The sequence below is a fragment of the Anabrus simplex genome, chromosome 1, assembly GCF_040414725.1.
Source record: "Anabrus simplex isolate iqAnaSimp1 chromosome 1, ASM4041472v1, whole genome shotgun sequence".
Classification (NCBI taxonomy): domain Eukaryota; kingdom Metazoa; phylum Arthropoda; class Insecta; order Orthoptera; family Tettigoniidae; genus Anabrus; species Anabrus simplex.
This window is the reverse complement of record NC_090265.1, coordinates 1,050,394,583-1,050,411,257: the sequence shown is the minus strand read 5'-3', so window position 1 is coordinate 1,050,411,257 and position 16,675 is coordinate 1,050,394,583. Positions and strand designations below refer to the sequence as shown.

General features: G+C 39.0%; 1 protein-coding gene across 1 annotated transcript in view; it reads right to left on the bottom strand.

Moving 5' to 3' along the window:
• Positions 1 to 16,675, bottom strand: part of LOC136857945 (uncharacterized) — a 227,703-nt gene that overhangs the window by 49,762 nt on the left and 161,266 nt on the right. The window contains exons 3-4 of the mRNA XM_068228317.1: positions 12,319 to 12,570; positions 6,140 to 6,343 (exon numbers count right to left, since the gene is read on the bottom strand). Coding sequence (XP_068084418.1) covers positions 6,140 to 6,343; positions 12,319 to 12,570 — 456 coding nt within the window. The remainder of the gene's footprint in view (positions 1 to 6,139; positions 6,344 to 12,318; positions 12,571 to 16,675) is intronic.

Below are 16,675 nucleotides of genomic sequence, written 5' to 3'. Positions count from 1 at the left end.
TTTTCTGGGCATCGCGCACAGACAGACACACAGACAAACATTTCCTTTTATTATTATAGATTACAGTAGCATTGCGATAGTTTGTCTCTGCAGGAGTTATAGATGTAATTTCATTGCAACTGTCTAATGTTAGAGACTTGTAGGTAGGACTTTCTGTTACTATGGAAATGGATTTAGATTTGAATATTGAATTTTCACGACCGCATTGTAATCAAGATAGACTTTCAACGTATTAGGTTGTGTTACGTACATGTAGTACGTGTTGAAGAGATGTTAAGTACAGAACAAAAATGGCCAGCCGGACACCAGTGGGAGGTTGTGGGTTCGGATCCCACTGGTGTCCGGCTGGCCATTTTTGTTCTGTACTTAACATCTTGTCCGGCTGGCCATTTTTGTTCTGTACTTAACATCTCTTCAACACATTGTGGGTTCGGGTCCCACTGGTGTCCGGCTGGCCATTTTTGTTCTGTACTTAACATCTCTTCAACACGTACTACATGTACGTAACACAACCTAATACGTTGAAAGTCTATCTGGATTTAGATTTGTTGATATTGACTGTTAGGCCAACTTCTTTTAATCTTTTGACGACACTTTCAGTGATCTTTCTAGCTGAAGTCTCATTTATTGCTACAGTCAACGTGTCATCAGCAATGCCTGGAATGGTTATATTAAGAATGCTGGGCATTATACAATACTCATGTTCTTCCTGGAACTCTGTTCATGAATGTTCTTCTAAAATGTGGTCAGTCGCAATGTTGTAAAGGGCAGGCGATAAGGGAGAATCCTGCATTATACCTTTATTGAAAACGATTGGTTTGGTCTTCTTGTAATGGGATTCTATTTGAATAGTATTGATTGGCAGTCATTATTAGGTCAGCCAGTTTTGATGGTAGGACAAGAGAAGAGGGGGGCATTTTTTAAGTGCTTATACCCCATATTCTCAAAGGCCTTAGTGATATCGAGAAAAACTAGGTTACAGTCAACCTTTTGGTGTTTGGCTGATGTCAGAATAGATTCCAGAATGGAAGTGTTGATATGAGTGCCAGCACAGTTTGTGAAACCACACTGACTGCCATTAAAGCTCACGTGGCTATGTAGTCATAGTCGCTCTACTACTCATCTCACTAGTGAACAGATGATTACTGGTCTCCAGTTATTTAGATCCATAGGGGTCTCCTCCTGTATAGATAAGCACGGTTCTACCTGTCTTAAGAATCTCGGACACCAGAGTTCTAGTTTGCATGATTGTTGCAATGAATGCTAAAATTTCATAACACATGTCATCCCTTCCTATAAATGAATATTTGCCCCAGTTTGTCCTCTTGAAAACCAACTTTATCTTCATATTGTGATCTTTCCTACTTTTATAAACGCCATTCAAACTTATTTGTCTACTAATGTCATTCCACGCCATCTCACCGCTGACAGCTCGGAACATACCACTTAGTCGAGCAGCTCTTCTTCCTTCTCTCAATTCTTCCCAACCCAAACATTGCAACATTTTTGTAACGCTACTCTTTTGTCGGAGATCACCCAGAACAAATCGAGCTGATTTTCTTTGGATTTTTTCCAGTTCTTGAATCAGGTTATCCTGGTGAGGGTCCCATACACTGGAACCATACTCTAGTTGGGGTCTTACCAGAGACTTATATGCACTCTCCTTTACATCCTTACTACAACCCCTAAACACCCTCATAACCATGTGCAGAGATCTGTACCCTTTATTTACAATCTCATTTATGTGATTACCCCAATGAAGATCTTTCCTTATATTAACACCTAGATACTTACAATGACCCCCAAAAGGAACTTTCACCCCATCAACACAGTAATTAAAACTGAAAGGACTTTTCCTATTTGTGAAACTCACAACCTGACTTTTAGCCCCGTTTATCAACATACCATTGCCTGCTGTCCATCTCACAACATTTTCGAGGTCACGTTGCAGTTGCTCACAATCTTGTAACTTATTTATCACTCTATAGAGAATAACATCATCCGCAAAAAGCCTTACCTCCGATTCCACTCCTTTACTCATATCATTTATATATATAAGAAAACATAAAGGTCCAATAATACTGCCTTGAGGAATTCCCCTCTTAATTATTACAGGGTCAGATAAAGCTTTGCCTACTCTAATTCTCTGAGATCTATTTTCTAGAAATATAGCAATCCATTCAGTCACTCTTTTGTCTAGTCCAATTGCACTCATTTTTGCCAGTAGTCTCCCATGATCCACTCTATCAAATGCTTTAGACAGGTCAATCGCGATACAGTCCATTTGACCTCCAGAATCCAAGATATCTGCTATATCTTGCTGGAATCCTACAAGTTGAGCTTCAGTGGAATAACCCTTCCTAAAACCGAATTGCCTTCTATCGAACCAGTTATTAATTTCACAAACATGTCTAATATAATCATAAAGAATGCCTTCCCAAAGATTACATACAATGCATGTCAAACTTACTGGCCTGTAATTTTCAGCTTTATGTCTATCACCCTTTCCTTTATACACCGGGGCTACAATAGCAACTCTCCATTCATCTGGTATAGCTCCTCCGACCAAACAATAATCAAATAAGTACTTCAGATATGGTACTATATCCCAACCCATTGTCTTTAGTATATCCCCAGAAATCTGATCAATTCCAGCCGCTTTTCTAGTTTTCAACTTTTGTATCTTATTGTAAATGTCATTGTTATCGTACGTAAATTTTATTACTTGTTTGGCCTTAGTCTCCTCCTCTATCTCGACATCATCCTTGTAACCAACAATCTTTACATACTGCTGACTGAATACTTCTGCCTTTTGAAGATCATCACATACACACTCCCCTTGTTCATTAATTATTCCTGGAATGTCCTTCTTGGAACCTGTTTCTGCCTTAAAATACCTATACATACCCTTCCATTTTTCACTAAAATTCATTTGACTGTCAATTATGCTTGCCATCATGTTATCCTTAGCTGCCTTCTTTGCTAGATTCAATTTTCTAGGAAGTTCCTTCAATTTCTCCTTACTTCCACAGCCATTTCTAACTCTATTTCTTTCCAGTCTGCACCTCCTTCTTAGTCTCTTTATTTCTCTATTATAATAAGGTGGGTCTTTACTATTCCTTACCACCCTTAAAGGTACAAACCTGTTTTCGCATTCCTCAACAATTTCTTTAAACCCATCCCAGAGTCTGTTTACATTTTTATTTACCGTTTTCCACCGATCATAGCTACTTTTTAGAAACTGCCTCATGCCTGCTTTATCCGCCATATGGTACTGCCTAACAGTCTACTTTTAAGACCTTCCTTTCTATCACATTTATTTTTAACTACCACAAAAACAGCTTCATGATCACTAATACCATCTATTACTTCAGTTTTCCTATAGAGCTCATCTGGTTTTATCAGCACCACATCCAGGATATTTTTCCCTCTGGTTGGTTCCATCACTTTCTGAATCAGCTGTCCTTCCCATATTAACTTATTTGCCATTTGTTGGTCATGCTTCCTGTCGTTCGCATTTCCTTCCCAATTGACATCTGGCAAATTCAGATCTCCCGCTACAATCACATTTCTTTCCATGTTGTTTCCCACATAGCTGACTATCGTATCAAATAATTCCAAAACCGCGTCAGTGCTACCCTTTCCCGATCTGTATACTCCAAATATATCAAGTTGCCTATTATCTTTAGAAATGAGCCTTACACCTAGAATTTCATGTGTCTCATCTTTAACTTTTTCGTAGCTTACAAATTCTTCTTTCACCAGAATGAACACTCCCCCTCCCACCATTCCTATCCTATCTCTACGATACACACTCCAGTGCCGTGAGAAAATTTCTGCATCCATTATATCATTTCTCATCCATGATTCAACTCCTATTACAATATCTGGTAAATATATATCTATTAAATTACTTAATTCTATTCCTTTCCTTACAATACTTCTACAGTTCAACACTAACAATTTTATGTCATCCCTACTTGATTTCCAGTTCCCTGTTCCCTTATCACCGCTCCCTAGGCCATCCTGTTTCCCCGAATGTACCTCCCTATTACCCTTCCAAACAAATTTCCTAACTTATACGTACCACTGCGGTTTAAATGAAGGCCATCTGAGCGCAGATCCCTATCTCCTACCCACCCATTAGGATCTAGAAATTTCACTCCCAGTTTCCCACATACCCACTCCATAGTCTCATTTAAATCCCCAATCACCCTCCAGTCAGTATCCCTTCTACACAGTATTCCACTAATAACATTCTCCGCTTTCTTAAACCTCACCCGTGCTGCATTTACCAGATCCCACACATCTCCAACTATGTTGGTACTTATATCAGCTTGCCTTACATTGTTGGTACCAACGTGAAACACTACCACCTTCTCCTTCCCCTCCTCCCTCTCTTCTACTTTCCTCAACATCTGCCTCAACCTAATTCCTGGATAACACTCTACCCTGGTACCCTTTCCTCCACACACTTTCCCCACGTGTCTAACGATGGAATCCCCCATGACCAGAGCCTCAACCCTACCCACCTCATTTGATCCCCTCCCCTCCTGGTCAGCCCTATCTTTCCTGATAGCTGCAGAAGCTTAAGTACCCTCATCAACATATGGTCTAGACCATGGAATGTGTCAATGGCTATTTCCTTAATTGCATACTCTACTTCTTGTTTAGAAATTACAATGTTCATTGTATCTTCTAATTCTACAGATTCTACTTCAGATGTGTTGAAAGTATATGATTGTCTTTCCAAATCATTTGGGACTGAAACACTAGACGAAAAGTAACTGTGTAGTTTATTTATATCTACCTTGCAGACCTCTTTTGTGTCACTGATTGTTACCTGTACTGTTTTTGTCTCTGGTTGTAGTATAGGAATTGAGTTTTTGGCATTCATACTTCTCGCGGCCCTTTATTCTATCTCTCTTGGTCACCCTTTCTGGATTTCTTGTTGTGTGAATTTACATTGATTTTTAAGTAACTTTTTCCTCCACCAAATCTCATAAAATTTAACTGTCAGGTGTTTTGGACCAGGAAGCTGATGTATGACTTTCATGAACTCGTTGACACGATTACAGAAGCCAACGTCATTACCAATATTCTGGAATTCCAACTTATATTTTTGCAACATTTCTTTGTAAGTCTGTGTGTTTTGATTTTGGATATAAGTGGTGTGATTCATTATGTCTGGCATGTTAATATTTTCGTTGATATTACCTGCAAGCAAGACATCATTATCAGTCCTTGCTGATTTCCATTCAAGCTGCTTAGCTGACAGTGCAGTTACATGTTCCTATGGATGGGATCAGCTAATCTGGATGCTCACACCCAACATTTATTTTATATTTTATTCTGTCATACTGAACTAGTATTGAAGTATATGACAAACTAACAAAACCCAGAGATCATGTTTTTAGCAATACGATCAATGTATAATTCTACCCAGCGACTTGGCCATACGGTTAGGGGTGAACAGCTACGAGTTTGCATTTGGTTGGGAGATAGTGGGTTTGATCTCCACTGTTGGCAGCTTTGAATATGGTTTTCCATGGTTTCCTATTTTTACAACAGGCAAATGCTGGAGCTGAATATTAATTAGGTCCACGGCCTCTTCCTTTCCACACCTAGCCCTTTCCTGGCCCATCGTCACCATAAGACCATCTGTATCAGTGCGATGTAAAGCAAATTGTTTAAAAAAATGCACAATACTGAAGTTATCAGTCTCTTGTATCATTAACTGAAGGAGGATTGAAAATCCTTGAAGACTGTAGTAATAGAGGAAATGCATGAAAGGCAAGGAAATGAAACATTCCCTCCAATTCACAAGAGAGGAATAGCTGACCAAGAAGATCTAACAGAAAATATAAAGCAGAGGAGCCTGGCACAAACTGATAATTGGAAACCAAACCTACACCAATTGGGAAAGCAGCTATTATGATAAACTATAAACCACTGTGTCACCCCTGATTTTAATATTGGTCAAATGAATGATAATCTAAAGTAAGCTCTGTCCCATGTTTTTATTATCCTTTTTCTTTTGGTCACATCTGCTCTGTTAGAAACTAGATTTCTGATCTTCTTTTATTTCTATAACTAAGTTACATACTTTTGGGCCAATAGAGTTATAGCAGTTACTCACATCAAAGCCGGTAACTGATGTATTCCTGGGAGCACCCCATCGTATTAGGAGACTGTCATTGTCAACTCGACGTGCAACCAGTTCCCCTGGACCAGGAGGACGAGAGCACATTGGCCGCTCTAGAAGCCATCTATTGCATGGTGGTGGAGGCATGTGAAAAGGGCACTTGATTTCGCAGGGAAATTTGGATGGTGTATCTTGTGACTAGAACAAATAGGTAAATTAGAAGCCTTTCAAGAATTTTTTTAACAATACTGATTTAGAAAACTGAAAAAAAAATCATAATGCATACACATAATTTATTTTGTTTACATTCCTGCTCCCCTCACTCCAGATTAATTGTCCTTAGGGTTCTCATATAAATATTATTTAATTGTCCACCTAGTCAATATTAATATATTTTACAATTTAATCAGTATTTGAACATTTGTTTAAAAAAACTTCAGTACAACATACAGAGAGATCCAGAAAAGTAGACACTCTTTGATAGTCAATGTTAATGGAACAAAATAATATACCGTTACAATTCATGCACAGAGGGAAGGTTATTTTATGTGTTCAAAGTGACCCTATTAGCATCCAAACAACGTTGATGCAGCTGAACTTCTGACCGAACTATGGCTGTCAGTGTTGCCAGTGTGATAGCAGCACAAAACGCCTTGATGGTTTCTCGTAACTCATTCAGTGTAGCTGGCTTCTGTTGATAAATTTCATTTTTCAAGGTCCCCCATAGGTTGAAGTCAAGAGGTGTAAGGTCTGGATACTGTGTTGGGTACTCAACAGCTCCTCTTTGATCTATCCATTATCCAGGTAGATTTTCATCCAAATAGGCTCTGACATCTCTGTGGTAGTGAGGTGGAGCGTCATCTTGTTGTAAGTAAAATCTTTCATTTCCAAACACCTCTCGGACGGCAGATAAAATTGATGTTTGCAGCATATGAAGATATACCTCACCAGTTATGGTACCTTCAAAGAAGAATGGGCATGATGACAGATCACACCACTCATTAACACCGGGTAGATTAACATGTTTTTCCATGTGAACGTGAGGATTTTCAGGAGCCCAGTACACGCAGTTGTGGTGGTTTACAGTACCGTTCAGTTTGATTTGCGCTTCATTTGATCAGATAACCATCCCTGCAAAACGTTCATCCTCGCGAAGCGTGACTTCAAACCACCCACATTACTCCAGCCTTCGAATCGGGTCGTCCTCATTTACAGTGTGCTGTGATCTTTGAATGTACACTTTGCAGCCTTCAGAATTCGTCGTATGGTTGATTGGCTTACCCCGCTTTTACGTGGACCCCGATTCACAGATTTTTGTGGTGACCTACTAAAATGTTGCTATACAGCAGTGCTGGAAGCTGCACTTGTTGATGTTCTAGGTCGGCCAGACCTTTTCTTATGCATATCCTGAACAGTACCGTCGGCTTCAAATTTATCCTGAATAAAATAAATTGTTGTACATATTGGTGGCTGAGTTTCGTACACATTACGCCATTGCTGCTGTGCCTCCATCATGTTTTTGTACTTATGGCCTTGCATTGCTCAAATGACAATCTTACTTCATTCATTGCTGCACTGTCATCTGCTGGAAAATGCGTGCTAAGATTGTTGCGCCATTCAAATGACTTTCATCATCTGTTGAGAAAACAATAGACTACGCTACCATGCGAGAATCGCAACAGTATGTCATTTTGTTCCAAAGATATTAACTATCAAAGAGTGTCTACATTTGTCTGGACCCCTTTGTATTTTAAAAATATAACAGAAAGGTATTTGGCTTAATATTTATGAAGATATTCATATACACTTAAATCAAAGGAATAATCCAAATTTAAATCTCAATGAAATTTCAGAAAATGTTCATATATTATACAATGAAATATTAAACATTCATAGCAAATAGCACAACAATATTCTGCCCATAACATATGTAACATGCCTGTTTTCATTCCTCTCCCAGCTCCTCACACCCATCTTTTACTTCTCCTCTCCCTCAATATTGTCAGTACTTCCTAAACAATCAAGCAACCTGCCAGTTCAGTATCAACGTGGATGGCAGGCAGTACACAGCAGATTGAGGTCAATGGAGAATGAGTACATAATAACTGTATTCTACCCTTCTTTTTTTTCTTTTCTACCTTTTCCTAATATTGTTTTATTTCTTTATCTTTTCTAGATATCTTCATATCCATATAAAATAACACATCTGTCATTGCCTCCATTTTATCTCAACTCAACGCTTCTGTATTGACTTTAGGCTTTTAAAGCTTTTCTACATGAGAAGTTTTTAACATGTCTGTTCAAATTTAAGATGGTACAATTTTCCTTATAATGTTCTTCATTTGGTTCTCAAGAAATTTGAAGTAGAAAGACCATGTTAATGTGTATTTATATACAACAAACAATCTATTTATTTAACAGCAATTGGTTGATTGTTCAGCCACCATATAGGATTCAATACATATCTGCTCTGATCAATATGTTTATAAAGTAGTAATTGTATGGAACAGCACAATTTGTTACCCTATTTTACATCTCAGTAAAATCTTGTGCCAAAAATAACTTCATAGGGAGTATTTTTGGTGTAGTCTATACAATATAATCCTATTCTGTATTAACCTCTAACAGCTTGTGCATTAATAGTGTAGTGAGTGAAGTGAAGCTCAGTGAAGTGATAGTAATTGGATTACTTTATATTATGAACTATATAAATTATAGAGCATAGTCAGAAAACTAATATCACAATCTGTTGAATAATTAAAGTACACTGCTGTATGTAGAAAGTGAAAAACTCAGAAAAAAATCGTCTGAAACACGCCAAAATCAGAGGACATGTAGAACAGTTGAACCATAATAAGTGATTTAAATTGCAGAGAGATGGTGTGCACGTAGGCCCAGCAGTGCCCTTCTGTGTGTGACCGGCCAGGGCAGTGTTATGCAATTCTCTGTCAGTGCAGAGCTGTCATATGAAGTGGAAACGTGTACCTCAGTGCCTCTATGCCTCGCCGACATCACAGCATGTGAGTGCGTTCGAACGGGGCAGAATGATAGGGCTCCGGGAGATGGGTCTGTCATTATGTGACATTGCAGCTTGTACAGGGTTCACTGCTTCAACAGTGAGGCGTATGTGGAACAAGTAGAGAGAAGAGGGCCATACACAGCACTGACAGGGTACTGGACGACACAATGTGACCACAGCGCGAGATGACCGCCATCTTGTCTGCTTGGCCGTAACAGACAGAACAGCTTCATCCACAGTGTTGGCTCAATGTTGGAGCACTGCAACTGGTGTGGGGATGATTGCATCGACGGTTCAGCGCCGTCTTCTGAGGGTCGGACTGGTGGCACGCACGCCATTGCGCCGGCTTCCATTGACCAGCAACAAACAACGCCGTAGACTGCAATGGGGACGTGAACACCGACACTGGCATGCTGAGTGGCAAAATATAGTGTTTTCGGACAGTCCCGCTTCAACTTGTCCTACAGTGATGGCCGCATACACGTTAGACGCCGCCGTGGTGAACACCATCGGGCAGACTGTATTGTTGAGAGGCGTAGGGGACAAATGCCAAGTGTGATGGTTTGGTGCGCAATTGCCTATAACATGCAACCTCGCCTCCTACATCTTGAGGTCAATCTGTACAGCTACCGTTACATCAGGTAGGTTTTACAGTCCGAGGCACTGCCCCTTCTTCAGGCCGTTCCAGATGGCATATTCCAGCAGGACAATGCCCGGCTGCATGTGGCGAGGAATGTGCAAGCCTTCTTTGAAAAACGACAGATACTGCTGCTTCCCTGGCCTCCCCATTCGCCGGATATGTCACCTTTGAACGTATCTGGGATATGGTCGGTCGGCACCCTGTTCATTCAGGTCCTCTTGCAGCCACTGTTGATGATTTATGGATGCGCCTACAAACCGCGTGGCAGAGTATTCCCCAGCAGCATATTCAGGCGCTCTTTGATTCCATGCCATGACGACTAGTGGCTCTGATTGCAGCGCGTGGTGGCGCTACGCCGTACTGAATTTCCATGGTCACCGTGCATGTACAGTTCTGTAACTGTAATCATTTGTGTCTTGCCATATCCCTAATATGTGGAATAAATTGAATTGTGATCACAGCTCTCGGTCTTGGTGTTTCACTTTCAACAAACAGCAGTGTATTTAGTTGTAACTATACAGGGTGTATCATAACTAGGCCTACAAACATGTCAGGGATGCTCTTCATGTCATGTTAAGAAAAATGGTGAAATCAGATTGGCAGGGAAAATTTTTCTTTTCATTAAAATGAGGTCACTTTGTTACTTCCGGACATGCAATTCAAATGGACAAACTTCCCGCATTTTCTATGTCAGAGAGCCAGCCGCTGCCTGTTGCTGTGTGTCAGATGAGGGAAGGAAAGAGAGGGTACGTGGGAGGCAGAGATAATGTGTGACACATCCTGATGAGAGTCCAAAGATCTACTACACCATTGTGAACTATGCACCAAAGTAGGAGGGAGGCATATTAAACATTTACTGTAATCAATCCATTGGGCATATTGTTTCCTTTGTTCAGTGTTTCATTCCAATTACAATGTCATGAGTGAAGGAATATACAATCGTGGGATGGCAGCATTCCATCTTCAAGCGTGTTAAATAATAAAGAACATTACTGCAACCAACAGATGAGAGGAAGAAATGATCTGGCACATTCCTGGATTGACAAGTGTGTCTGAAGTACAATGTGTTCTTGTACTGTGTGTGAAGTTATAGCTGTTAAATAAATGAACTGTGGATATTGCCTGTAAAAGAAAAGGACAATCCTGTGCAAGTCAAACGAGGAAACTTGTGCATATGTGCCAGGGCATCATCTCTGTCTCCATCATATACCTCACTTCCCATCCCTCCCGTTCTCTTCCCTTATGCTCTGGGATAGCGAACATGGTGAGTTTGTCAATTTAGAATGGCGTGTCTTGAAGTAACAAAGTAACCTCATTTTCTCAACAAACAAAAAAAAAATTCTTCGGCAGTCCGACTGCACCATCGTTCTTAACATAACGTGAAGAGCATCCCTGATTTTTTTGTCAGTATAGTTCTTATACGCCGGCCCCATGCTGTAGGGGTAGTGTGCCCGGAGGCCCTGGGTTCAATTCCTGGCAAGGTCAGGGATTTTTACCTGGATCTGAGGGCTGGTTCAAGGTGCACTCATCCTACGTGATTATAATTGAGGAGCTATCTGATGGTGAGATAGCGGCCTCAGTCTAGAAACCCCAGCCGAGAGGATTGTCATGCTGACCACATGACACCTCATAATCTGCAGGCCTCCGGGCTGGGCAGCGGTTACTTGGTAGGCCAAGGACCTTCAGGGCTGCAGTGCCATGGGGTTAGCGGGGGGTTATAATTCTGATACATCCTGTATATTGATTTATATATATATATAGTATATATTTATTGACAATCTGTCGAGAACATCCTCACTGGTATCATGAAAGGTTTTATTGCCCATGGGTGAAACGAAATGTGCACCTAGCATTTACAGTTGAACAGCAGTTCATGGTGTGGTATTTATGATCGCTTATCTGTAAATTTGTTAAATGCATATTTTCTAAGTCATAAAAACCCCCTAAATGGAAACCATCCCTGTATGTTGGTATATATTTGTTTCTGATTCCATTTTTACAAAGTGATCTACCTTTTTGCTAGTCAGTGTATTAGTGTTTCTGTGGATTTTTTTGCTTTTTTCTTCAATTGATTTTGTGTGATTAATATTACTTATTATCTAAGAAACCCTCCTGTGTTCAAAACTTTCTGAGCAGTAGTTTATATAATAATTATCTTCAAGATCATTTCCCACAATGTAAAGAATATGCCTGTTTCTGATTATGAAGTCTTGAATCAATTTTACTTTTAAATAAACTTAATTTCATGTCATCAAAAGTGTCTCATCAAAAATGGCATGTTACAGCAAATGAAAGCTTACACATTGAAAATACAAGAAAAAGCATAAATTGTAGGAAGTAGATATTATGAAAATCAAATTAGTCTGGGCATTAAAGGGTTAAGATAGGTTCATAAATTCTAGGGGTACTATCTGATTTCTGTCTTATACATGCTTTAATTTTAGTGTCAAACTAAGTATTTCGATGAGATGTAACTAGTCAGACTTGCTAAAAACAAGTAAACCATCTACTTACAGATATAGAACATGAAGCACAAGGGAATGGTTGGGAGTTATCTAGTGGATCAGAAGAACTAGTAGCACATGGAGGCTGAGGAGGTGGTGAACCACACTTAAAACACTTGCAAGATAATGCTCCAAGACCATCTTTAATGGCAGAAAAGACCATTGCTATGGCACTCTTCGTGAGCGGCAACTTCTGCTCGCCTTTGGGTGCGCCACCTTTTAAAGCTTTCAAATTGGCCTCCATGTCCAGCAGCATCTTAGACTAGAACATACAAAAATAGCATTGTAACAACATAACTTCTCAGTAATGGAGTCACCTTTGCCAGCAAGAAAGTAAGACTATTTTGGACAAGATAAAAGAAGAATTTGTAAGCTACGATAATGTTAGGTATGACAAACATGAAATTCTGCGATAAGGCTCAGGAAAATGAAAATCCACAGCCAATTTCCAGTCATTTGGGCAGGTCAGGAATGGAATGAATGAAGCCCCCATTTAGCAGTGAGGATAGGAATTGTGTCGGCTGACGAAGCCTATTGCACTCCTCTGGGGCAATAATTAATGTCTGACAGATGAAATGAAATTATATTGGAGAGTGTTGCTGGAAAGAAAAATGACTGGGAAAACTGGAATACCCAGAGTATCTGTCCTGCCTCCCACTTTGCCCAGTGCAAATCTCACATGGAGTGACCGGGATTTGAACTATGGAACTCAGCGGCGCTGCTGCCTGAGATGCAGTGACTTCTGTGTAAGGCTCATCTCTGAAGTCAACAGGTAACTTGATGATTTTGGGGTGTATAGATCTGGAACGGGTGGTGCTGATGCTGATGCAGAATTATTTTATAAGATAATCACCTATGTGGAGAATGACACAGAGAGGAACAGGCAGAGCTCTATTTAAACATGGGCCTTATGGATCCGGTGGTTAAATTTATGGGGCGGCAAGAATGAAAATCTCTGGTAGTTTGAAAACAAGTTTTTAGAAGGTGTGCACTTTCACAGTATTCAAAAGCGAAACCTCCTGACATGAATAACGAGATTTTCGTTCCACTTAAGTGAAAGCAGTCGGTAATTATATTACAAACATTGAAACACAGCCCCCTCAGCTCTGTGTACAGGTATAAAGTGACTTCGGGATGCAAGTTAGTCAAATGGGCTGTAAATCAACGCCACCTGCGACAACCGCGTGGTGTTGAGTGGATCAAGTAGGCCACCAATTTCCCATAATATCAAGAGTTCCGGAGAAGTCCATGAAAATCAAATCCATTTTTATTCATTTTTTGAGTTTTATTAAGTTTCTTTGTGTTACGTACATAACATGGACGGTTGAAACCAATTACCATATATCATAGAAAAGAAAAGATCCACCTGATCAATACTAATTTATTATAATTCCTTATATAACAGAACCGGTTTCGACTCTTTACAAAGTCATCTTCAGCTGTATTATACTCTTACATTAGTTACAATATTAAGTATTGTGCCTTGCCAATTGAAAAGATTGTGTGTGACAGACGTTAAATTGACATGTTTCAGAGTGGTTAGTCCTATGCTCATAAACTTAAGTACGTCTAAAGACCTAAAACTCGTGTTGAAATTTGTTAAAATGTTACCTATATAAACAAACACATTAAAATGTTCACAATACATGATAAAATACATCTCAATATACATATATCTGTTACAGTCCAAGTTTGCGGGTAAACATGTTCTTGAAATAAATTTGTCATCTTATGTTTTTTTATTAAATCGTCTGGCATGAAAAGATTATGTGCTTGGGCTCAGCTGTATTATGCCCTTATAATAGTTGCATTTAGGTGTTATACCTTGTCAAATGAAAAGATTGTGTGTGATAGATGTTAAATTGACTTATTTCAAAGTGGTTAGTATTACGCTCATAATGATAAGTATATCAGATGACCTGAAACTTGTGTTAAATAACCTATTAAAATATAAACTACATAAACACACTGAAATGTTCACAACACATGGTAAAATACACTTTAAGATGCAAATGTCTTGTTACAGTCCAAAGTAACGGATAAAAACATGTTCCTGCGTTGTTTACGGGTCGTCTAATATGAGAGGTTATATGCTTGAGTTCGTATGGGGTACTTTGCACCACTACACTTTATACAAAGTTCAACCACTAGATAGCTTGCAAATTTTCTAATATTATTAAATATGTATACATTTGAAGATGGGTATGTGCAGCTGAAGTTGTTGATGGTCTTGAAAGCGTTAAATGCAGATCACACCAGTGTGTAAAAACAGTTGTTGTTGGTGGCTCTTTCCTGGTCTATGACCATTGATAAGTATCTGTAAAAGGCAAGAAGTAAAATGGAAATTAGAGGTTTTTAAAAATTAGTGTTCAGAAAGTGTCTGCTTGTGTGTGCATTTCGTAATAGTTACTTACTGTTGTTGAGTGGTTGCGAAGCGTACAACTTGGCTGTCTGACGTGTACAGTACCGTGTTCTACTTGTGTTAGTATCTGTTGCTGTAAGGGGAATGGAGGGATGGGTGGGGGGACCTGTCGTGTGTGTAGGGGCGGAGTTGGGCGTGTCAGTCGTCTGCGCTGTGGACAGAATAAACACCATAGAGCCACACATACAGTTTACAAAAGAATCTGAGAATAACTGCAAGTTAAATTATCTCGATCTGACTATCACCAGGCATGAAAATCATTTGACCTTCAAAATTTATCACTCATACAATAAACACGATAAAAAAAAGCAGCGTATCACAGTATGATTTACAGGGCCTTCAATATACCATTATCAAAAACCGACTTTAACGAAGAAATACATTTGATTCAAGAAATAGCCAGAAAAAACAGTTACAAGAAAGAAAGAATTAATTCAATCATTCAAAAGACCAAGTCTCGACCCAAAACTAAACTGTTGAAAATAGACAAGCCCAAGAAGGATTATGCAACTTTCACCTTCAATAACACACACATATACCCATTGACTAACATTTTTAAAAAGCACAATCTCGAAATAGCCTTCGGGACCATGCATAATAGTAGTAGCATCATACATAATACCAAGACAATCAATAATAACAACAAATACCTTCGCTCTGGAGTATACCAAATCAGCTGCAATAATTGCTTAACAAGTTATGTAGAATGTACCGGTAGGAATTTTGCTATCAGATACAATGAACACATCAATGCTGTAAGGCACAACCATTTTTCTGCGATAGGTCAACATATGGATGAGTACAAACATAATTTTAAGAATATAGATAACGATATGAAAATATTAAACACAAACTCCACAGGCCCCTTGCTCAATATAACAGAAGAATTATACATAACATTGTTAATTAATCAAGATGAAACCAATTACAGTAAGTGGCACAAATTATTGGAGATTAGCAGAGGAGAAGGAAAGGAGGGAAAGTGAAATTAGACTTGTTTTTCCACAGGAACAAAACTATAGCTCAAACAACTTCCTCTCAAGTAACGATGAAAATAAAAATGATGGTACCAGCACAGAAAACTTTGATGAGTGTACATCCAGCTCTAATTGCATTTCCATTGGTCTGCTGTTGGAACTGTAAGTGAAAATCGTGAAGACGATCTAGTACCAAGTGAAAATATTTTAAAATCAAATGATCACCCTTATTTTCAGCTTATGAATAATGTTACTAGCGGCTACTATGCTAAAAGTGAAGTGAAACAGTATCGGGACAATCTCTGTGATTCTATGCAGTTGTATCCAGACAGTTAGCAATTTCTGACAAAAGTGCTGTTTGAAAGAAAGCTTTTACATGGAGACATTATGAAACATGCATATCTGGTTTATTCCTGCAGTGAACAATATCTTATTTGTGCTCCTTGTAAACGTTTTGTAGGGACATCCCAATTTGCAACAACTGCCTTCAATGATTAGAGATCAGTGGTTAACAGAACTTGAGAATTTCCAATTCCATCATGATTACATGTTAATGTTTAAAAGACAGGGTAGTGAACTGTGCAGTGTTGACAGCCATCTGCTCTCTCAGTCTATTATTATTATTATTATTATTATTATTATTATTATTATTATTATTATTATTATTATTATTATTATTATTATTATTATTATTATTATTATTATTATTATTATTATTATTAAGTGCAGAGAAGCCGGGCATAGGGCGGTAGGTTGCAAAGCAAATCCGAGATGCATAATTTGCACAGACATTAACGTCGACGAAGCTAATCAAAGTCATGTACTTGGCTCAAAAGCCTGCACAGCGTTTCTTGAAGCTCTCGAAAAGGCTAAAACTAGCAGTAAATGATGAAGGTTATACAAGCAAATATGCACAGGAGTAGAACTGCCAATCTTTTGACGCAGATGACCTTTGAGATAGGAGTAGA